The sequence below is a fragment of the Pecten maximus genome, chromosome 10 (genome assembly GCF_902652985.1).
Source record: "Pecten maximus chromosome 10, xPecMax1.1, whole genome shotgun sequence".
In the NCBI taxonomy this organism is placed as follows: Eukaryota; Metazoa; Mollusca; class Bivalvia; order Pectinida; family Pectinidae; genus Pecten; species Pecten maximus.
The window spans coordinates 11,456,293-11,476,010 of record NC_047024.1 but is presented as its reverse complement, the minus strand read 5'-3'; the positions used below and the strand labels follow the sequence as shown (position 1 = coordinate 11,476,010).

General features: G+C 34.1%; 1 protein-coding gene across 1 annotated transcript; it reads right to left on the bottom strand.

Moving 5' to 3' along the window:
- Positions 1-535: 535 nt before the first annotated feature.
- On the bottom strand, positions 536-3,063 carry LOC117336522. Its single transcript, XM_033897134.1, has 5 exons — positions 3,010-3,063; positions 1,874-2,038; positions 1,585-1,744; positions 1,096-1,374; positions 536-921 (listed from the first exon to the last, which is right to left on the bottom strand). Exons 1-4 carry the CDS (start codon positions 3,061-3,063, stop codon positions 1,232-1,234), a joined length of 522 nt encoding a protein of 173 aa, XP_033753025.1. The 3' UTR covers positions 536-921; positions 1,096-1,231.
- Between the last annotated feature and the right edge of the window lie 16,655 nt (positions 3,064-19,718).

Here is a 19,718-nt window from a genome sequence, read left to right as displayed (position 1 = left end):
AATTTTGTAAGGTTTACAAAGCCTCCGCTTAAAGCTACACCCTAAACAAACCAGAATATGAATTAACATATTATAAATATTATATATAACATAAGTCACTATTTATCATTAGCATCAAATAAACACAAAACATTTAACATGACTAACATTTTCGAACAAAAGATTGATAGCTACAATTTTGTTAGGTTTACAAAGCCTCAGCTTAAAGCTACACCCTAAACAAACCAGAATATGAATTAACATATTATATATAACACAAGTCACTATTAAAACTGAGTTATAACATAAAACAGCACTAATCAACACAATTTTTGAAGCACTAAATCTCGATCTACACAACACACATTTTAATTCACTTATAAAAGCTAAATGTTTAAAAACTTTTACACATGTCACTGAAAGTGGTTTGGTTTGTTTGGTTTGTTTTTGTTTAACGTCCTATTAACAGCCAGGGTCATTTAAGGACGTGCCAGGTTAAGAGGTGGAGGAAAGCCGGAGTACCCGGAGAAAAACCACCGACCTACGGTCAGTACCTGGCAACTGCCCCACGTAGGTTTCGAACTCGCAACCCGGAGGTGGAGGGTTAGTGATAAAGTGTCGGGACACCTTAACCACTCGGCCACCGCGGCCCCACTGAAAGTGGTACCAGTCCTCCATAAACATGTGCTCCAGAACCAACACTACACTAACACAACACAGTTTACACTAAAAGCCGTAGCTTTTCCCAACAAGCTTCAGAAACTGGGAGGCGGTCAACTCATCCTTCTCCCACTGGTCCCACAAAGAGAACAGCTGGGCCTGTGTTGTCTTTGTTTCCTCCCTATGTCTCCTCATCAGTTTGGCCTCGGAAACCATCTGTATGTGTAGTGGTAGGAGGGAAGCTTCCTTCTGTAGGATACGGATGAGCACATACATGGATGGCTGCAAGTAAGAAAATATAAAGTTAGTATAAATGCACATTAATTTATATTATATGATTTTAAATACTATGTATTTGCTCATCTACTAATGACCAATTTGATATTATTGAAAATCCACTTAATTATTTTAAAATATCATTTAATATTTTTTGGAAACTCAATGCATACACTGTACCTTGGAGTCATTGGCCTTCAGGTTTAGTCTACGATGCCAGCCTTCAAGGTCATTGTTCGTCCGAACCACTTGGCCAAAGACACTCCAATTCTCGGGGCCCCAGATGGAGTGTTTCAGCCAAGTACCCTCGATGTAATCACATAGCTGGGCAAGAAGAGGACACCAGGCACGTCGTTGCAGCATGCGAAATGCGGCTGGGATGTCCATAGCTGGCAAGAAGGGCAAAGCTATCAACTGCCTCACAAAGTCGTGGACGACTCTCTCTTGTCTGTACGCTGTCTGCAATTCAAAAACATAGAAAAATTAAAAATAAGAAGAAAATAAAAAACATGAATACATTTAATATCAATTAATGTAAGATATATTGACAAGAGTAACATATATCAATTCAAATCTTATCCTCTTGTGTAATGTGAATATCCTGTTTATGTATATATATATATATATCAACAAATCATATTATGCTAAGTATCTGTAACCCGATCTCACTTCCTTTGCGATTCACTGCCTGTGCCCAGTGAAACACACACCTCTGGATGTGGACCTCTGGGAACACAGCCTCGATGGCCATCCACATTGCAGGTTCGAAATCAACAACAACCTTCTCCAGTCTCATTGATGGCAAGGCACGGGCAACGGCTCGTAGAATCTAAAACAGGAAATAGAGTTTAGCTCTTCAAAATAAAACTTGTAAATATACATTTTTTCCAAGTAAAAAAAACTTTTTTCAAGAATTTAGTCGATGAAATGACTTAATGTGACCATTTTTTTTAAGTACCTTAGCCTGTATTTCGACAGCAATGGAAATCCCTGGCTTCGGTGCATGGTTGTGGGCTGTTTGTCCTGGGGTAAACGTATCTCCTTGCAGAACGACACTGGCTCTACATGGGTCTATCTTCCCTCGGTCAGTACACTGCCAGTTAACCTTGTCCTTTCTGGTGCGCTGAAGTAAAAACGAGAAGCATGAAATATACATTTTTAATAATAACAAGCATATATATGTCCCTATACTATTTTAATTATGTAGATATCTGATTTGAAAATATTTGTATACTGTAATGTAATGTTATGTATAATATCTTTTGTTCCCTTTCTTGAAATGTGAAAGATTATAATCATATAATAGTACTAGGACAATTACTAAAGAGAATATAATTAGTACATAACATAGTACATAACATAGTTCATACCTTTGTCTGTCTCACATGTACCACAATGCCACGTAATTTCCAATTCATCTTTCACCATCAATCTGTACTGATGAATAGATATCCCTACAAAACATACAGAGTCCAATAACATATATACAAGACAAAAATAACTAGTGATCAACCTACCTCAGGTTAATTATAATTGTAAAAAAAAGAAATGAATTTTGCAGTACCAATACATGTATAAAGATATATATATAATATTGTCAAGAAGTTATCTATTATATGGTATATTAATTAAAGTAAATAATTAGGTTGTTTAATTACTATAATAAGTTAATAACCCAAATTAAAGTACCAATACATGTATAAATATATATATATATAATTGTCAAGTAGTTATCTATAATATGGTATATTAATTAAAGTAAATAATTAGGTTGTTTAATTACTATAATAAGTTAGTAACCCAAATTAAAGTACCAATACATGTATAAATATACATATATATAATATTGTCAAGTAGTTATCTATAATATGGTATATTAATTAAAGTAAATAGTTAGGTTGTTTAATTACTATAATAACCCAAATTAAGGTGATGAATGATTTAAGATTTTTTTTTCTATTTAATTAAAATTAAGGAAAATAAAAATAAGTTCCAAGATGCTAGATCTACTAAAAAGTATATACAGCTAGACTATATTATAATCTGTCATAAAATTTGATGGATTAATACATTTATAAAATCATAAGTACTTACCAGTGTTGCAAGTCCGGTGGTTCCATCCATGGCACGTATCGCAGGCGATAGCATGCTGTCTCGCCCCAACGGTAAGGCCACACGTGATGCAAGACATCGTTGGAAGTGAATGATTTCAGTATTGAACTGGCCATGATTTATAGCAAAGTTGTTTAACTTAAAACAATAATACTCTGTTATGGAGAAGATCATTACCAAAACGTTTTTCCCCCAATAATTGCTATTACAACAATCGTTACGGCGAGCGTGGAAACGCGTGTGGAAAGTTTACAGAAGATCGCTGCTGTGTAAACAAAAGGCACGGCGTTATAAAGTGATTTTTTTTAAGCAATCAAAACAATTAAATGTTATGTCCATCAATTATTGACAAGCAGTGTATGTAAGGTACAGGTCTAATAACAACTGGATGTGGCTTCGCACAAACATTAACGACTATACAAAGGGAGGCTACAACACAAACATAGCAAAGTATTTACACCAATAACGAAGGTACAAAAACAATAAAAACACGTTAAAACAAAATATAACGTTAACAATAAGGTATCACTTTATTTCATTTTTATTTCAATAAAAATGTTACACTGGGGCGAACCGTCCTTTTTATTTTATTTTTGTGGTGCGAACCGTCCCTGTTGGGTGCGAACCGACTTGGTGCGAAACGTGTTGGGAGCGAAACGTCTGGATACCTTACAAACCACGTCCCAAAAAACACGGTTATATCGCATCAAGTGCAGGTCGAGAATCGAACACGTTACTCTCCGAATATACGCCATCATCGACCATGCCCAATCCCGTTACATAACATTTCACCGATAAAAAATAAACTTTTTGTGCTCTTGGGCAAGGTTTTGACAATGTCTCACAAAGTTCATGGCATATCTAGTTAACATTTAACGAATATTGTTCGAATGATATATATTTTTTTCATTGTACAACGTTGGATACACTACATGTACGTACACGTGCATCATTTATTAATGTTGTGTCATTTGCTAAATACGATTTTGTATCTCCTCTAAAATATTCTATCTTTTTTATTAATTATGCATTCACTGTCTTGTCTCTACTCTCCATTCATTAGAGGTTGTCGCCCCTATTCCACTCACTGAGTCAAGAAGGTTTTGTCCAGTCGGTTACTCGTCCGTCTAATCGTCCTTAAGACATCTTTACCTTCGTTCTATGAGATAGTACACGCCACATGATACCGTTTAATATAAAAAAATATATAACAGTTATGTTTTGTTACACTGAGTGGCTTATACAAACTTAGCCGTATATATATTACTGTACGAGTTATCTCCCTTCATGCACAACAATCACAAAATTTGAAACCAGTCCACTATAGACAAAAACATCAAGAGAGGACGTGTTATGAAATCGTAATACTGACTGATAATCGATAAAATGAATATAAAATACGCACTAAATATAGATTTAAACAATGAACAGTAAGCGTTATTTCATAATCAAGGTAAAATCTAGGTAATACCAGTTCTCAAAATGAAAATAAAATTAGCTATCGCACAAAACTAAAATTTCATGAGGCGTCGATGTCGACCATGCTATAATTATCTCGAAATCCTGTGTTGTAAGTTTCTATTCGGCAATTGATATCTACTTCAGAATTCCTAAAACTGGAAACAAATCAACGTGTTCCGAATCATTTGTACCATGTAAGCTCAGTCGATCTGGGGAACGCAGGGAAGCTATTATCTAGAAATGGAAAATTTACATTTCAATGGGAAAACTAAATCACATACATACGGATTAGTTGTAATTAATATTGGTAAGAAATACAATACTTAGACATTGAGTATAGTATAGAAATACTACACCACATGAAGCCTTATGTACGGTGATAATTCCATAGATATAAAATCAAACTCTCTTTCCCTATCCTTCTGTCTTTTATTTCCCCTTTTTGCCTGTTCATTTTTACACTGTTTAAGTTACTATGTTAGAATTATTATATGCGTATCACTAAGCTTTGCTAAGTTTTGCATATCGTATAATTGTATTATTGTTATGAGAGGACCTTGATAAGTTGTGAAAGCTTGTGTCCAATCCTTCTGTGCATTATTTATGCAATAGAATTTATCAAAATTAAATTAAATTCAGTGTTAATTATAAGCTGTCCTTGTTGGCAACGTTGAAAGTAAAGATGGAAAAGCAGCTGACTTGTAAGTCTGCAGTGTCATCGATTTCACGTTCTATAAGGTATACCGAGAGAGTCATGGTCAATAGATTTATTGTTATCTTTAGACGACACATCGTTAAATCATTAGAAGATCCGATGGTGAAAATGAAGGAATCCGCTAAACAGTTTAAGCTCTTTGATGAATGCAGCCTTTTGACGGAGGAAAACAATACAACCAAGAAATCACGTTCGAACTTTTTTTTTCAATTCAAATTTATTCCTTAAGTTTTACAACTTATTGGATAACATAATATAATTTGTACATACAATGCACATTTAAGGACAAAGGCACCCACTTAATTCATCATTCATTCTACAAAATTCTTCTTACTCTCTTCACATACATCTACAGTCAACAACAATAAATCTTACAACAATTTTAAAGAACAAAACAAAAATATATCATTAATCAAATAAGTTGAAAATGAACATATTTTAATTAAGATTTGATAACAAATCTTTCCTGCGTTTATTTGCTAGTGATAGGTATTTTCCTAAATTGTTTAGTTCTTTTGTATTTTCTACTTTGAGTAATTGAATAAGTTTAAACATACTAGGGTTTTTGAAATAATATGGTTTAATCAAATTAAGACGAATGTCTGCGTAACACTTGCATTTAAAAATAAAATGGTATTCGTCTTCTATATCATTTTCATCACATAAAATGCATTTTCTTTCATGCCTTGGAATATTAATATATCTTCCACGTTCAATAGCTAGATCATGTGCAGACAAACGAATCTTTGAAATAAGTTTTTGGTAATTAGAATTAACTGGTTTATAAAGATACGACTGAAGTTTAATATCAACAACTAGATTTTTGTATAAAATTCCTTTTGACGACAAATTTACTTTCATCAAACATTCTTGCTGGAAATTATCGAAGAGACGCTGTTTAAATACATTACTATAAAATGGATCTGAACCGTTACTGGTTTCTTCAAACATATACCCAAGACCGACAGAGAAAAGTTCCTGTTTTAAATTAAGAATCCATTGGTCATTATTTTCCAACATCTCATCATAACAAGCTTTGAGTACACAATTATCTGAACGCTTTAATTTCAACCAATATTTAAAAATTCTTATTTTTCTTAATATATACAAGGGAAATCTTCCAAATTCAATGTACAAAAAAACATTATTTGTTGATTTTCTGAGTCCAAGTAATGACTTGAGAAATGAAATATGAAGTTTCTCAATAGCAGGGACTTTATGATGTCCCCAGATTTCAGAACCATACATCAAAATACTATTTACATAAGTGTCAAAAACAAAAAGGCGAGATTCAACATTAAAAAAGTTTTTTCTGCAAATATTATTAACGGAATATAAAGCTTTTCGTCCTTGTTCTGCAAGTTTATTTTGAGCTTTTGTAAATTTACCGTTGAAATTTAATGTAAGACCAAGGTAATTAAATTCATCAACAATTTCAATTTCCTCATTCGCATAGACCCATTTCTCGTTATTACGTATTAATCCACCATTCCTGAAGATGATAATTTTCGTTTTACTAACATTAACAGTTAAGTTCCATTTTCTACTATACTCTTCTAATGAATTTAACGATTTCTGAAAATCTTCCGGTGTTTCAGATAGAATCACCATGTCATCTGCATACATAAGTAGGAAAAGATTAATAGTTTGAAGTTCTATCGACGAACAGTTACTTTTTATAAATTCAATTTCTAAATCATTAACGAAAAAGGTAAACAGAGAAGAGGTGACAAAATTTCACCTTGAAACAATCCACAATCACATTTGAAGAAATCACTGGTACCTTTGAATTTAATACAGCTTCTTACATTGTCATGCAGACTTCTTGTAATTTTTAAAAATTTCCCCTAAATCCCTTCCTTAATCATTTTATACCACAAGTCTTGGCAATTAACAAAGTCAAAGGCTTTCTTGTAGTCGATAAAACAACAATATAGTTTTCTTAAAGTTCTATTAATCAAAGATTGTAAAACAAGAATAGCATCCACTGTCGAAAGGTCTTTTCTAAAACCAAACTGAGCATCTGTAATCATGGAGTAAGCTTTATCAATTTTAATTAATCTCTCATTAAGAATAGATGTGAAAATTTTCCCAAGACAACTTACCAGTGTAATTCCCCTATAATTATCCGTTATATTTACATCTCCCTTTTTAAATAATGGTATAATGGTTCCAATATTCCAATTATCCGGAAAGAAACCAGAGCTAAAAACCCCGTTAAATAGCTCTTTTAAACAAGGAGCCAAAGTATCTTTGCATGCTACAAATAATTCATTTAATAAACCACCGATACCACACGCCTTCTCCTACATGTTTGGGAAGAGTCTCTGGACAGTTTACTAATAAACCTATCAAGACAACATTCTATAACGATTTCATCCTCGGTGTATTTCAAACTAGTTTTAGTCGTGTTTTTCACGAAATATGCCTCAGAACAGCTCGTATGGCTATTTACTTTTTTTTGGAAAAAAATCAACAAGAGAATGGATGCTTACCTGGAAGAGAACATGACAATGTACAGAGGAAGAATGAAATGCTTTGATAGAGGATACTCTGATGCATGTGTTCACAAAGTCAATGTTACAACTTTAATTACTAAGACATATTTAGTACGAGCAGAAGTGAGATTTGAGCTTAATAATAAAAAAGGGAAGCAAATTGTTAAAAGAGCATCGGTCCGTCCGATGGAACTTTTTTTTTAACTTCGCCTCATAAAAATTAACTCAAATGACTATAGGTGATTGAGAAAACGTCCAAATAACAGACAGAAATGACCTATAATCAATGCCTAAAAGTTTCCCGCCTTTTTTCGCGTAATGCACACGTCCCTAACAGAGTTGAGACAAGACGCCGTTTTGTCATGAAAAAAAATACATGTATATGACAAACTTTTGGCTTGACAGACCAGACGTCTTTTTCTGTTTTTGTGGAGCTTGTTATCCCCCACTTTAATGCTTCACCGACACAAGACATCACTCGTGTAATTTTTAAGGCTGCATACTTTCACAGGTATCAGGAAGTTTCTATATAGCGGTATTTAGCCAACGCCCTCCTTTACTGTCAGTCGGGGTGTGGTTGATGACGTCATGTCAGTAGACAGGAACAATAAGCAACAAAAGTCGTCAATTACGGTCAACTGCTGTTGTGTTTAGATAGGGGGCGGCCTACGACCGAGGAACAACCCCTTATAACCCACTTATAGCCGTGCTTTACGGTCTTAAATACAAAGGTCCGAGCTTTAAATATCAACGTTCTACGTCCTACAAATGCCAATATAACCACATAACAGGAAAGTTGGTGATCGTAAAGGACGCAAAGTCAACAAAGTTTGTTTCTTCTGTATAGAAGAGGAAGATCAATGACAAAGGGTCCGGTTCTTGGCCCTGTGATAACTATAATGAAACTGGCGAAGCAAAGTAAGATTAGACACAATAAAAAATACCTCACCCCTATCCAATCCACAACATTCATTATTCATATAACACTTACTGCAAATAAACTCATTTATTTCCTTATCAAAGTGCAAGTTAAGGAAACAGATTGACAAGGTTTCACAACTTGTTTCTGAATCCATTCTCGTTGTTTATGATAACCAATGCAGTGTATAATGTTCTTTTATGGATAGATTAATAAGGTATTTCTTTTACTAAAGTTCAAAGTTTATTTAATGTATTGTGAGAAAAAAAACCCAGGCTAACAAAAGTTTCAATCGTGGCGGGGATGTCTTAATTAAAACATTTTCGTACAACTTAGGATTAGACAAAAGTTGTTGCATATAAGCCTAAAACTGTCTGTTAAGCGTCCAAATACAAATGGAGGGAATCACAGCTGTGTTTTAAATACGTATTAATTAAGGAGAAATTATTCTCCATCTGCCAATTCTGCTTCATTTCGTCCATGCCTGTCTTAATGCATTTTTAAAGGATATTTCTTTAGTTTTATTCGACCTGCTTGTCCTTATTTTATCATTTGACACTAATAATATTTATCTTTCTGTCTCCTGATGTATTTATAGGTCTTGCGACGTCATATAGCCAAAATGTGTCAAGGTAAATGGCGCTTGTATGGACGACATCATCTAAGGACACAGTGATCTGTCCTGTTGTGAGAGACTTATGACTCGATATAAATGAATGAAGTATAGTGTAGTAAATGGAAACTGACTAAAAAGAAGGCGTTTTTTGTGTGATATGAATTCTTCGCTGTAGATACATGGCTTCACTATAAATAGAATGAAAGAAAACTCAAGTGCCCCTAACCCTGTGTCAATGTTTTACTTCTGATTAATACAATGTGATTTTAGACAGAATGTGTTGTATTTAACACAATATTGAACGCCCTGACCATTCCAGGAGTTTACCCAGCACAAACACACATTACATACTTCAGTACAAAGAGTATCAACTAATAATTAAATAAATACTACACAAGTGTATTTCAAACGTCAAATTCAATTGAGCGGCCTAAATCGTAGTAGACAGCTGTGTATACCTAACCCCTTTACTTCGCTGTTACTACAACTGTACGGTGGATTATAACAGTAATTGAGGACATGAACACTATAACATTATAATCTAGCTTTCAGGACACAACGCATGTAGTTTGTTTGTTTGCTTAGTTTATCACCACATGAACAGCTAGGGCCATTTTGAGGCGGGGTCTCCTTGTAGTAGTTAGTGACTACCACACTCAACAACATTCGGGAAACCTGTCCCCTTCCATTCAGAGCATTAGGGTAAAGTGTCTTGCCCAAGGACACAATACTGACCCGTTTCTCAGCTTCCCGAGAAACACAAACCGACAGGGGTAGGGAGCGTCGAATCACACACATCGGATCTTCACTCGAGGTTACATGGTCAGCACTCCAACCCACTGAGCTATCGCGGCCCAGGACACAGAGTAGAGTAATGTCAACATCTTTACTTTAAGAAGAAATTGAGGTCACGAATATTGTTATATTCCAATGACGTTTAAATGACACATTAAATGGCATATACAGATACACTGTAGTCAGTTTTCGTACAATTTAACCATAGACACCGACACACAATATACAGATACACTGTAGTCAGTTTTCTTACAATTTAACCATAGACACCGGCAATATACAATAAATTTTAGTACAATTTAACCATAGACACTGGCAATATACACTAAATTTTAGTACAATTTAACCATAGACACTGGCAATATACACTAAATTTTAGTACAATTTAACCATAGACACTGGCAATATACACTAAATTTTAGTACAATTTAACCATAGACACTGGCAATATACACTAAATTTTAGTACAATTTAACCATAGACACCGGCAATATACACTAAATTTTAGTACAATTGCTGAACAATAGACGCAGTGGCAATATAGGGTATAGTTACTTGCAGAACAATTAGACCATATTGACACTAGCAATATATATTCAATCTTAAAAGAATTAAACCAAAGTCATTTGCATTGGCAATATATCTATCTGAAAAAAGCATGGTCGACATCATGATATCATCGGTAAACATTTTATTTCGCTATGTCTCACTGGTATGTCCTTGTGGCTCAATTGTCACACCCATAGTTCCTAGTTTGAGGATATGATCTAGATTTATCTGAAAATGAGTCGCCGATGAAGCAGCGAACGCTTGCCCTTCAGAAATACCTGGGTATCGTTTCACAAAGTTTCGTTACTTACGAACGTTCGTAAATATTTACTAAACAGTTACGCAAAGTTCGTTAGTGCGTTTCACAAAGGTGTTCGTAACTTTTTTCGTATCTTATGTCAAAATCGTACGTACTCCCGGTCAAAAATATACCACTCTCTAACTTGGAGGTAAAAAGTACGTAATTCGTAAATCTGGCTAACGCAAATATGGTAAGTTACGAAGCTTTGCGAAACGATACCCTGTTCGTTTTCAAGGTTCCTCAACCAGAGTATAAAGTGAAGTACATGTAATATCAGTTTTGCTCGGCATTTGCTATTCACGTATTGTTTAGATATATATGCTTATTCTTCGTTTTGCTTGACGTCCTAACATTTCTGATAACATATCAACATCAGGAGTTCATAGAATGACGGTTTGAAGAATCCTTATTTACAGAAGAAATGACTATGCACACCTTAACAACAGTTTTAGACATTGTTTATAAAGGTGTACCAGACATTGTTTATAAAGGTGTACCAGATAAAGGTGTACCAGATATTGTTTATAAAGGTATACCAGACATTGTTTATAAAGGTGTACCACATAAAGGTGTACCAGACATTATTTATAAAGGTGTACCAGACATTGTTTATAAAGGTGTACCAGACATTGTTTATAAAGGTGTACCAGACATTGTTTATAAAGGTGTACCAGATAAAGGTGTACCAGACATTGTTTATAAAAGTGTACCACATAAAGGTGTACCAGACATTATTTATAAAGGTGTACCAGACATTGTTTATAAAGGTGTACCAGACATTGTTTATAAAGGTGTACCAGACATTGTTTATAAAGGTGTACCAGACATTGTTTATAAAGGTGTACCAGACATTGTTTATAAAGGTGTACCAGACATTGTTTATAAAGATGTACCAGACATTGTTTATAAAGGTGTACCAGACATTGTTTATAAAGGTGTACCAGATAAAGGTGTACCAGATATTGTTTATAAAGATGTACCAGATAAAGGTGTACCAGACATTGTTTATAAAGGTGTACCAGACATTGTTTATAAAGGTGTACCAGACATTGTTTATAAAGGTGTACCAGACATTGTTTATAAAGGTGTACCAGACATTGTTTATAAAGGTGTACCAGACATTGTTTATAAAGGTGTACCAGATATTGTTTATAAAGGTGTACCAGATAAAGGTGTACCAGACATTGTTTATAAAGGTGTACCAGACATTATTTATAAAGGTGTACCAGATATTGTTTATAAAGGTGTACCAAATATTGTTTATAAAGGTGTACCAGATAAAGGTGTACCAGACATTGTTTATAAAGGTGTACCAGATAAATGTGTACCAGATATTGTTTATAAAGGTGTATCAGATATTGTTTATAAAGGTGTACCAGACATTGTTTATAAAGGTGTACCAGACATTGTTTATAAAGGTGTACCAGACATTGTTTATAAAGGTGTACCAGACATTGTTTATAAAGGTGTACCAGACATTGTTTATAAAGGTGTACCAGATAAAGGTGTACCAGACATTGTTTATAAAGGTGTATCAGACATTGTTTATAAAGGTGTACCATATATTGTTTATAAAGGTGTACCAGACATTGTTTATAAAGGTGTACCAGATATTGTTTATAAAGGTGTACCAGATATTGTTTATAAAGGTGTACCAGATAAAGGTGTACCATACATTGTTTATAAAGGTGTATCAGACATTGTTTATAAAGGTGTACCAGACATTGTTTATAAAGGTGTACCAGACATTGTTTATATAGGTGTACCATATATTGTTTATAAAGGTGTACCAGACATTGTTTATAAAGGTGTACCAGATAAAGGTGTACCAGATAAAGGTGTACCAGATAAAGGTGTACCAGATAAAGGTGTACCAGACATTGTTTATAAAGGTGTACCATATATTGTTTATAAAGGTGTACCAGACATTGTTTATAAAGGTGTACCAGATAAAGGTGTACCAGATAAAGGTGTACCAGACATTGTTTATAAAGGTGTACCAAACATTGTTTATAAAGGTGTACCAGACACTGTTTATAAAGGTGTACCAGACACTGTTTATAAAGGTGTACCAGATATTGTTTATAAAGGTGTACCAGATAAAGGTGTACCAGACATTGTTTATAAAGGTGTACCAGATATTGTTTATAAAGGTGTACCAGACATTGTTTATAAAGGTGTACCAGACATTGTTTATAAAGGTGTACCAGACATTGTTTATAAAGGTGTACCAGACATTGTTTATAAAGGTGTACCAGATATTGTTTATAAAGGTGTACCAGACATTGTTTATAAAGGTGTACCAGACATTGTTTATAAAGGTGTACCAGATAAAGGTGTACCAGATATTGTTAATAAAGGTGTACCAGACATTGTTTATAAAGGTGTACCAGACATTGTTTATAAAGGTGTACCAGATATTGTTTATAAAGGTGTACCAGACATTGTTTATAAAGGTGTACCAGATAAAGGTGTACCAGACATTGTTTATAAAGGTGTACCAGACATTGTTTATAAAGGTGTACCAGACATTGTTTATAAAGGTGTACCAGACATTGTTTATAAAGGTGTACCAGACATGTTTATAAAGGTGTACCAGATATTGTTTATAAAGGTGTACCAGACATTGTTTATAAAGGTGTACCAGACATTGTTTATAAAGGTGTACCAGACATTGTTTATAAAGGTGTACCAGATAAAGGTGTACCAGACATTGTTTATAAAGGTGTACCAGACATTATTTATAAAGGTGTACCAGACATTGTTTATAAAGGTGTACCAGACATTGTTTATAAAGGTGTACCAGATAAAGGTGTACCAGACATTGTTTATAAAGGTGTACAAGACATTGTTTATAAAGGTGTAGCAGACATTGTTTATAAAGGTGTACCAGATATTGTTTATAAAGGTGTACCAGATAAAGGTGTACCAGACATTGTTTATAAAGGTGTACCAGATATTGTTTATAAAGGTGTACCAGACATTGTTTATGAAGGTGTACCAGATAAAGGTGTGCCAGACATTGTTTATAAAGGTGTACCAGACATTGTTTATGAAGGTGTACCAGATAAATGTGTACCAGATATTGTTTATAAAGGTGTACCAGATATTGTTTATAAAGGTGTACCAGACATTGTTTATAAAGGTGTACCAGATAAAGGTGTACCAGACATTGTTTATAAAGGTGTACCAGATAAAGGTGTACCAGACATTGTTTATAAAGGTGTACCAGACATTGTTTATAAAGGTGTACCAGACATTGTTTATAAAGGTGTACCAGACATTGTTTATGAAGGTGTACCAGATATTGTTTATAAAGGTGTACCAGACATTGTTTATAAAGGTGTACCAGATATTGTTTATAAAGGTGTACCAGACATTGTTTATAAAGGTGTACCAGACATTGTTTATAAAGGTGTACCAGACATTGTTTATAAAGGTGTACCAGACATTGTTTATGAAGGTGTACCAGATATTGTTTATAAAGGTGTACCAGACATTGTTTATAAAGGTGTACCAGATATTGTTTATAAAGGTGTACCAGATAAAGGTGTACCAGACATTGTTTATAAAGGTGTACCAGACATTGTTTATAAAGGTGTACCAGATAAAGGTGTACCAGGCATTGTTTATAAAGGTGTACCAGACATTGTTTATAAAGGTGTACCAGACATTGTTTATAAAGGTGTACCAGACATTGTTTATAAAGGTGTACCAGACATTGTTTATAAAGGTGTACCAGACATGTTTATAAAGGTGTACCAGACATTGTTTATAAAGGTGTACCAGACATTGTTTATAAAGGTGTACCAGACATTGTTTATAAAGGTGTACCAGACATGTTTATAAAGGTGTACCAGACATTGTTTATAAAGGTGTACCAGACATTGTTTATAAAGGTGTACCAGACATTGTTTATAAAGGTGTACCAGATAAAGGTGTACCAGATAAAGGTGTACCAGACATTGTTTATAAAGGTGTACCAGACATTGTTTATAAAGGTGTACCAGACATTGTTTATAAAGGTGTACCAGACATTGTTTATAAAGGTGTACCAGATAAAGGTGTACCAGACATTGTTTATAAAGGTGTATCAGACATTGTTTATAAAGGTGTACCAGATAAAGGTGTACCAGATAAAGGTGTACCAGACATTGTTTATAAAGGTGTACCAGACATTGTTTATAAAGGTGTACCAGACATTGTTTATAAAGGTGTACCAGACATTGTTTATAAAGGTGTACCAGATATTGTTTATAAAGGTGTACCAGATAAAGGTGTACCAAACATTGTTTATAAAGGTGTACCAGACATTGTTGATAAAGGTGTACCATATATTGTTAATAAAGGTGTACCAAATATTGTTTATAAAGGTGTACCAGACATGTTTATAAAGGTGTGCCAGACATTGTTTATAAAGGTGTACCAGACATTGTTTATAAAGGTGTACCATATATTGTTAATAAAGGTGTACCAAATATTGTTTATAAAGGTGTACCAGACATGTTTATAAAGGTGTGCCAGACATTGTTTATAAAGGTGTACCAGATAAAGGTGTACCAGACATTGTTTATAAAGGTGTACCAGATAAAGGTATACCAGACATTGTTTATAAAGGTGTACCAGATAAAGGTGTACCAGATAAAGGTGTACCAGATAAAGGTGTACCAGACATTGTTTATAAAGGTGTATCAGACATTGTTTATAAAGGTGTGCCAGACATTGTTTATAAAGGTGTACCAGACATTGTTTATGAAGGTGTGCCAGATATTGTTTATAAAGGTGTACCAGACATTGTTTATAAAGGTGTACCAGATAAAGGTGTACCAGATAAAGGTGTACCAGATAAAGGTGTACCAGATAAAGGTGTACCAGACATTGTTTATAAAGGTGTATCAGACATTGTTTATAAAGGTGTACCAGATATTGTTTATAAAGGTGTACCAGACATTGTTTATGAAGGTGTGCCAGATATTGTTTATAAAGGTGTACCAGACATTGTTTATAAAGGTGTACCAGATAAAGGTGTACCAGATAAAGGTGTACCAGATAAAGGTGTACCAGATAAAGGTGTACCAGACATTGTTTATAAAGGTGTATCATACATTGTTTATAAAGGTGTGCCAGATATTGTTTATAAAGGTGTACCAGACATTGTTTATAAAGGTGTACCAGACATTGTTTATAAAGGTGTACCATATATTGTTTATGAAGGTGTGCCAGATATTGTTTATAAAGGTGTACCAGACATTGTTTATAAAGGTGTACCAGACATTGTTTATAAAGGTGTACCAGACATTGTTTATAAAGGTGTACCAGATATTGTTTATAAAGGTGTACCAGACATTGTTTATAAAGGTGTACCAAACATTGTTTATAAAGGTGTACCAGACATTGTTTATATAGGTGTACCAGACATTGTTTATAAAGGTGTACCAGATAAAGGTGTACCAGACATTGTTTATAAAGGTGTTCCAGATAAAGGTGTACCAGACATTGTTTATAAAGGTGTACCAGACATTGTTTATAAAGGTGTACCAGACATTGTTTATAAAGGTGTACCAGACATTGTTTATAAAGGTGTACCAGACATTGTTTATAAAGGTGTACCAGATATTGTTTATAAAGATTACCAGATAAAGGTGTACCAAACATTGTTTATAAAGGTGTACCAAACATTGTTTATAAAGGTATACCAGACACTGTTTATAAAGATTACCAGATAAAGGTGTACCAGATAAAGGTGTACCAGATATTGTTAATAAAGGTGTACCAAACATTGTTTATAAAGGTGTACCAGACATGTTTATAAAGGTGTAGCAGACATTGTTTATAAAGGTGTACATGATAAAGGTGTACCAGATAAAGGTGTACCAGACATTGTTGATAAAGGTGTACCAAACATTGTTTATAAAGGTGTACCAGACATTGTTTATAAAGGTGTACCAGACATTGTTTATAAAGGTGTACCAGATAAAGGTGTACCAGATATTGTTGATAAAGGTGTACCAGACATTGTTTATATAGGTGTACCAGACATTGTTTATAAAGGTGTACCAGATAAAGGTGTACCAGATAAAGGTGTACCAGACATTGTTTATAAAGGTGTACCAGACATTGTTTATATAGGTGTACCACATAAAGGTGTACCAGACATTGTTTATAAAGGTGTACCAGACATTGTTTATAAAGGTGTACCAGACATTGTTTATAAAGGTGTACCAGATAAAGGTGTACCAGACATTGTTTATAAAGGTGTACCAGACATTGTTGATAAAGGTGTACCAGGCATTGTTTATAAAGGTGTACCAGATAAAGGTGTACCAGACATTGTTTATAAAGGTGTACCAGACATTGTTTATAAAGGTGTACCAGACATTGTTTATAAAGGTGTACCAGATATTGTTTATAAAGGTGTACCAGACATTGTTTATAAAGGTGTACCAGACATTGTTGATAAAGGTGTACCAGACATTGTTTATAAAGGTGTACCAGACATTGTTTATAAAGGTGTACCAGATATTGTTTATAAAGGTGTACCAGATATTGTTTATAAAGGTGTACCAAACATTGTTTATAAAGGTGTACCAGACATTGTTTATAAAGGTGTACCAGATAAAGGTGTAGCAGACATTGTTTATAAAGGTGTACCAGACATTGTTTATAAAGGTGTACCAGACATTGTTTATAAAGGTGTACCAGATATTGTTTATAAAGGTGTACCAGACATTGTTTATAAAGGTGTACCAGACATTGTTGATAAAGGTGTACCAGACATTGTTTATAAAGGTGTACCAGACATTGTTTATAAAGGTGTACCAGACATTGTTTATAAAGGTGTACCACATAAAGGTGTACCAGACATGTTTATAAAGGTGTACCATATATTGTTTATAAAGGTGTATCAGACATTGTTTATAAAGGTGTACCAGATATTGTTTATAAAGGTGTACCAGAATGACACGCTGACTCCACATTGTTGACTTTATATATCTGAAGTTGAACTGCTCAGCATTCCAACCAGGGTGAGAAATTACAACACTGTTTTGATTGTCATGTAAAACACTTCAAACATGCTTGGAATACAGGTAAAATATCGACAGGTAAGGTAATGCTATAACTCCTCAGACCAGGTAATAACGGCAGAACACTATATACAAAGAATATCGACAGGAACACGACATGTTTAATATGTAAAGGCATATTTCATCGCCAAACTGTTAAATGTCATTTTGTATATAACTAAGTTTTATTGATGTCATGGCCTGGTAGAATCTAAGACTATAAAGCACACGTCCGGAGGCCAGACCACTATTACCAGTCCAGGTTATTAAATTACGGATTTCCTCGTTGACACTTAAGGATTTATTTCAGGTGAAAAAGTCAATCACTCTCACACCTCAAACGCCCCCGTATTGTAATGGAAGATAAAATGTAAAGTTTCGACCAATAACGCTGACACGAGTTCCACGATCTCCAGAAAATATATCAATATTAAAAATTTATTTAAAAAATGTACTTCCCGCTCATGTGATATTGAATAATGATATGAGGACTTTGATCCTCCGTTGAGACAAGGCGGTTATGTGTAAGAGCGGCGATCGGACACAGAAATACAATTACGGCGTCACATAATTCGCTAAAAAACGGAAAACCCCTTTCATTATGAAGAATATGAAAAAGCAAACGCTCAATTCTGAGGGAGATAGTATGATCTGGTATACCAATTGTGAGTACAAGTGGAGGTGAGAACAAATTACTTCATATCGGATTCACTTCCACGAAAGGTGTAACGGTTTATAGTTTAGGACTAATTGCTTGAACTTGACAACGTTTAATACCTTTGTAATACAAATGACTACAATAATAAGAAATTAAGAAATGTTGTATAAAACCATGAATGGGATGGAATAAGGAAAAAGTGAAGGGAGACGTTGTAAACTTATCAAAATGAAGTGAAAACATGGCGATCGGCAAGCTCTTCATAAAATTCGTTCCATACATGAGGGAACTACTTCATTCATTGACCTGGTAAGATAAAGCAGGTCCGTAAGAAGGATATGTTACGAAATAAAAGGGATAAAATACTTGTTGCTTTAATTTTGAACATTTGTAAAAAAAAAAAAAAAGGCCACGACTTCTGTCGTGTAACATACCACACAATACAGACATTAAACTCTCGTATTAAATAGGGCTAAAGTATTCGGTCAGGTCATTCCTTTGACGGGTATGTCGGTGAAATGAGATTCTTTAAAATCTTTCATGCAGAGAATGGGGTTGTTATAATTGAGATTACGGACATTTAACTTTCCTATCTGATTACGATAGTGGACAGCGGTCAGTTTGTCAGCTTCGACTAGCAGTACAGACCGCTGTGGAATACTTCAATGACTGAATTGTCTCGTCACGTACACTGACGGTTTCTACTTTTACTGTTATCATAAACTTTTCTAAAAATGCATATTCAATGGAAAAAAAACCCGTGAAATCTCAGCGGCCTTGTCCGCCTTGCCTCCTTGTTAATAGATATTACATTATGTATTTTATTGTGGTAACACTGACGGCTATACAGGATAATGTAGAACAATAATATTGTAGAATTAATGTGAGAGCATTAAGATTGAAATACGAACTTAGACCTCTTTAAACAACATTCAAACTGTTACATTGTCATTCATTGCGTATACAGGTGTTCCATATCCCCATTAAGATACTAAAAAAACACAACAGAGAATACCGATGTTAAAATCAAATTGTAATTCTAACTCAACATCGACAAAACGAGGATAAAATTTGAACGAAAAAAAGGGCAACGAGAATAAGATCCGGTGTTCCGG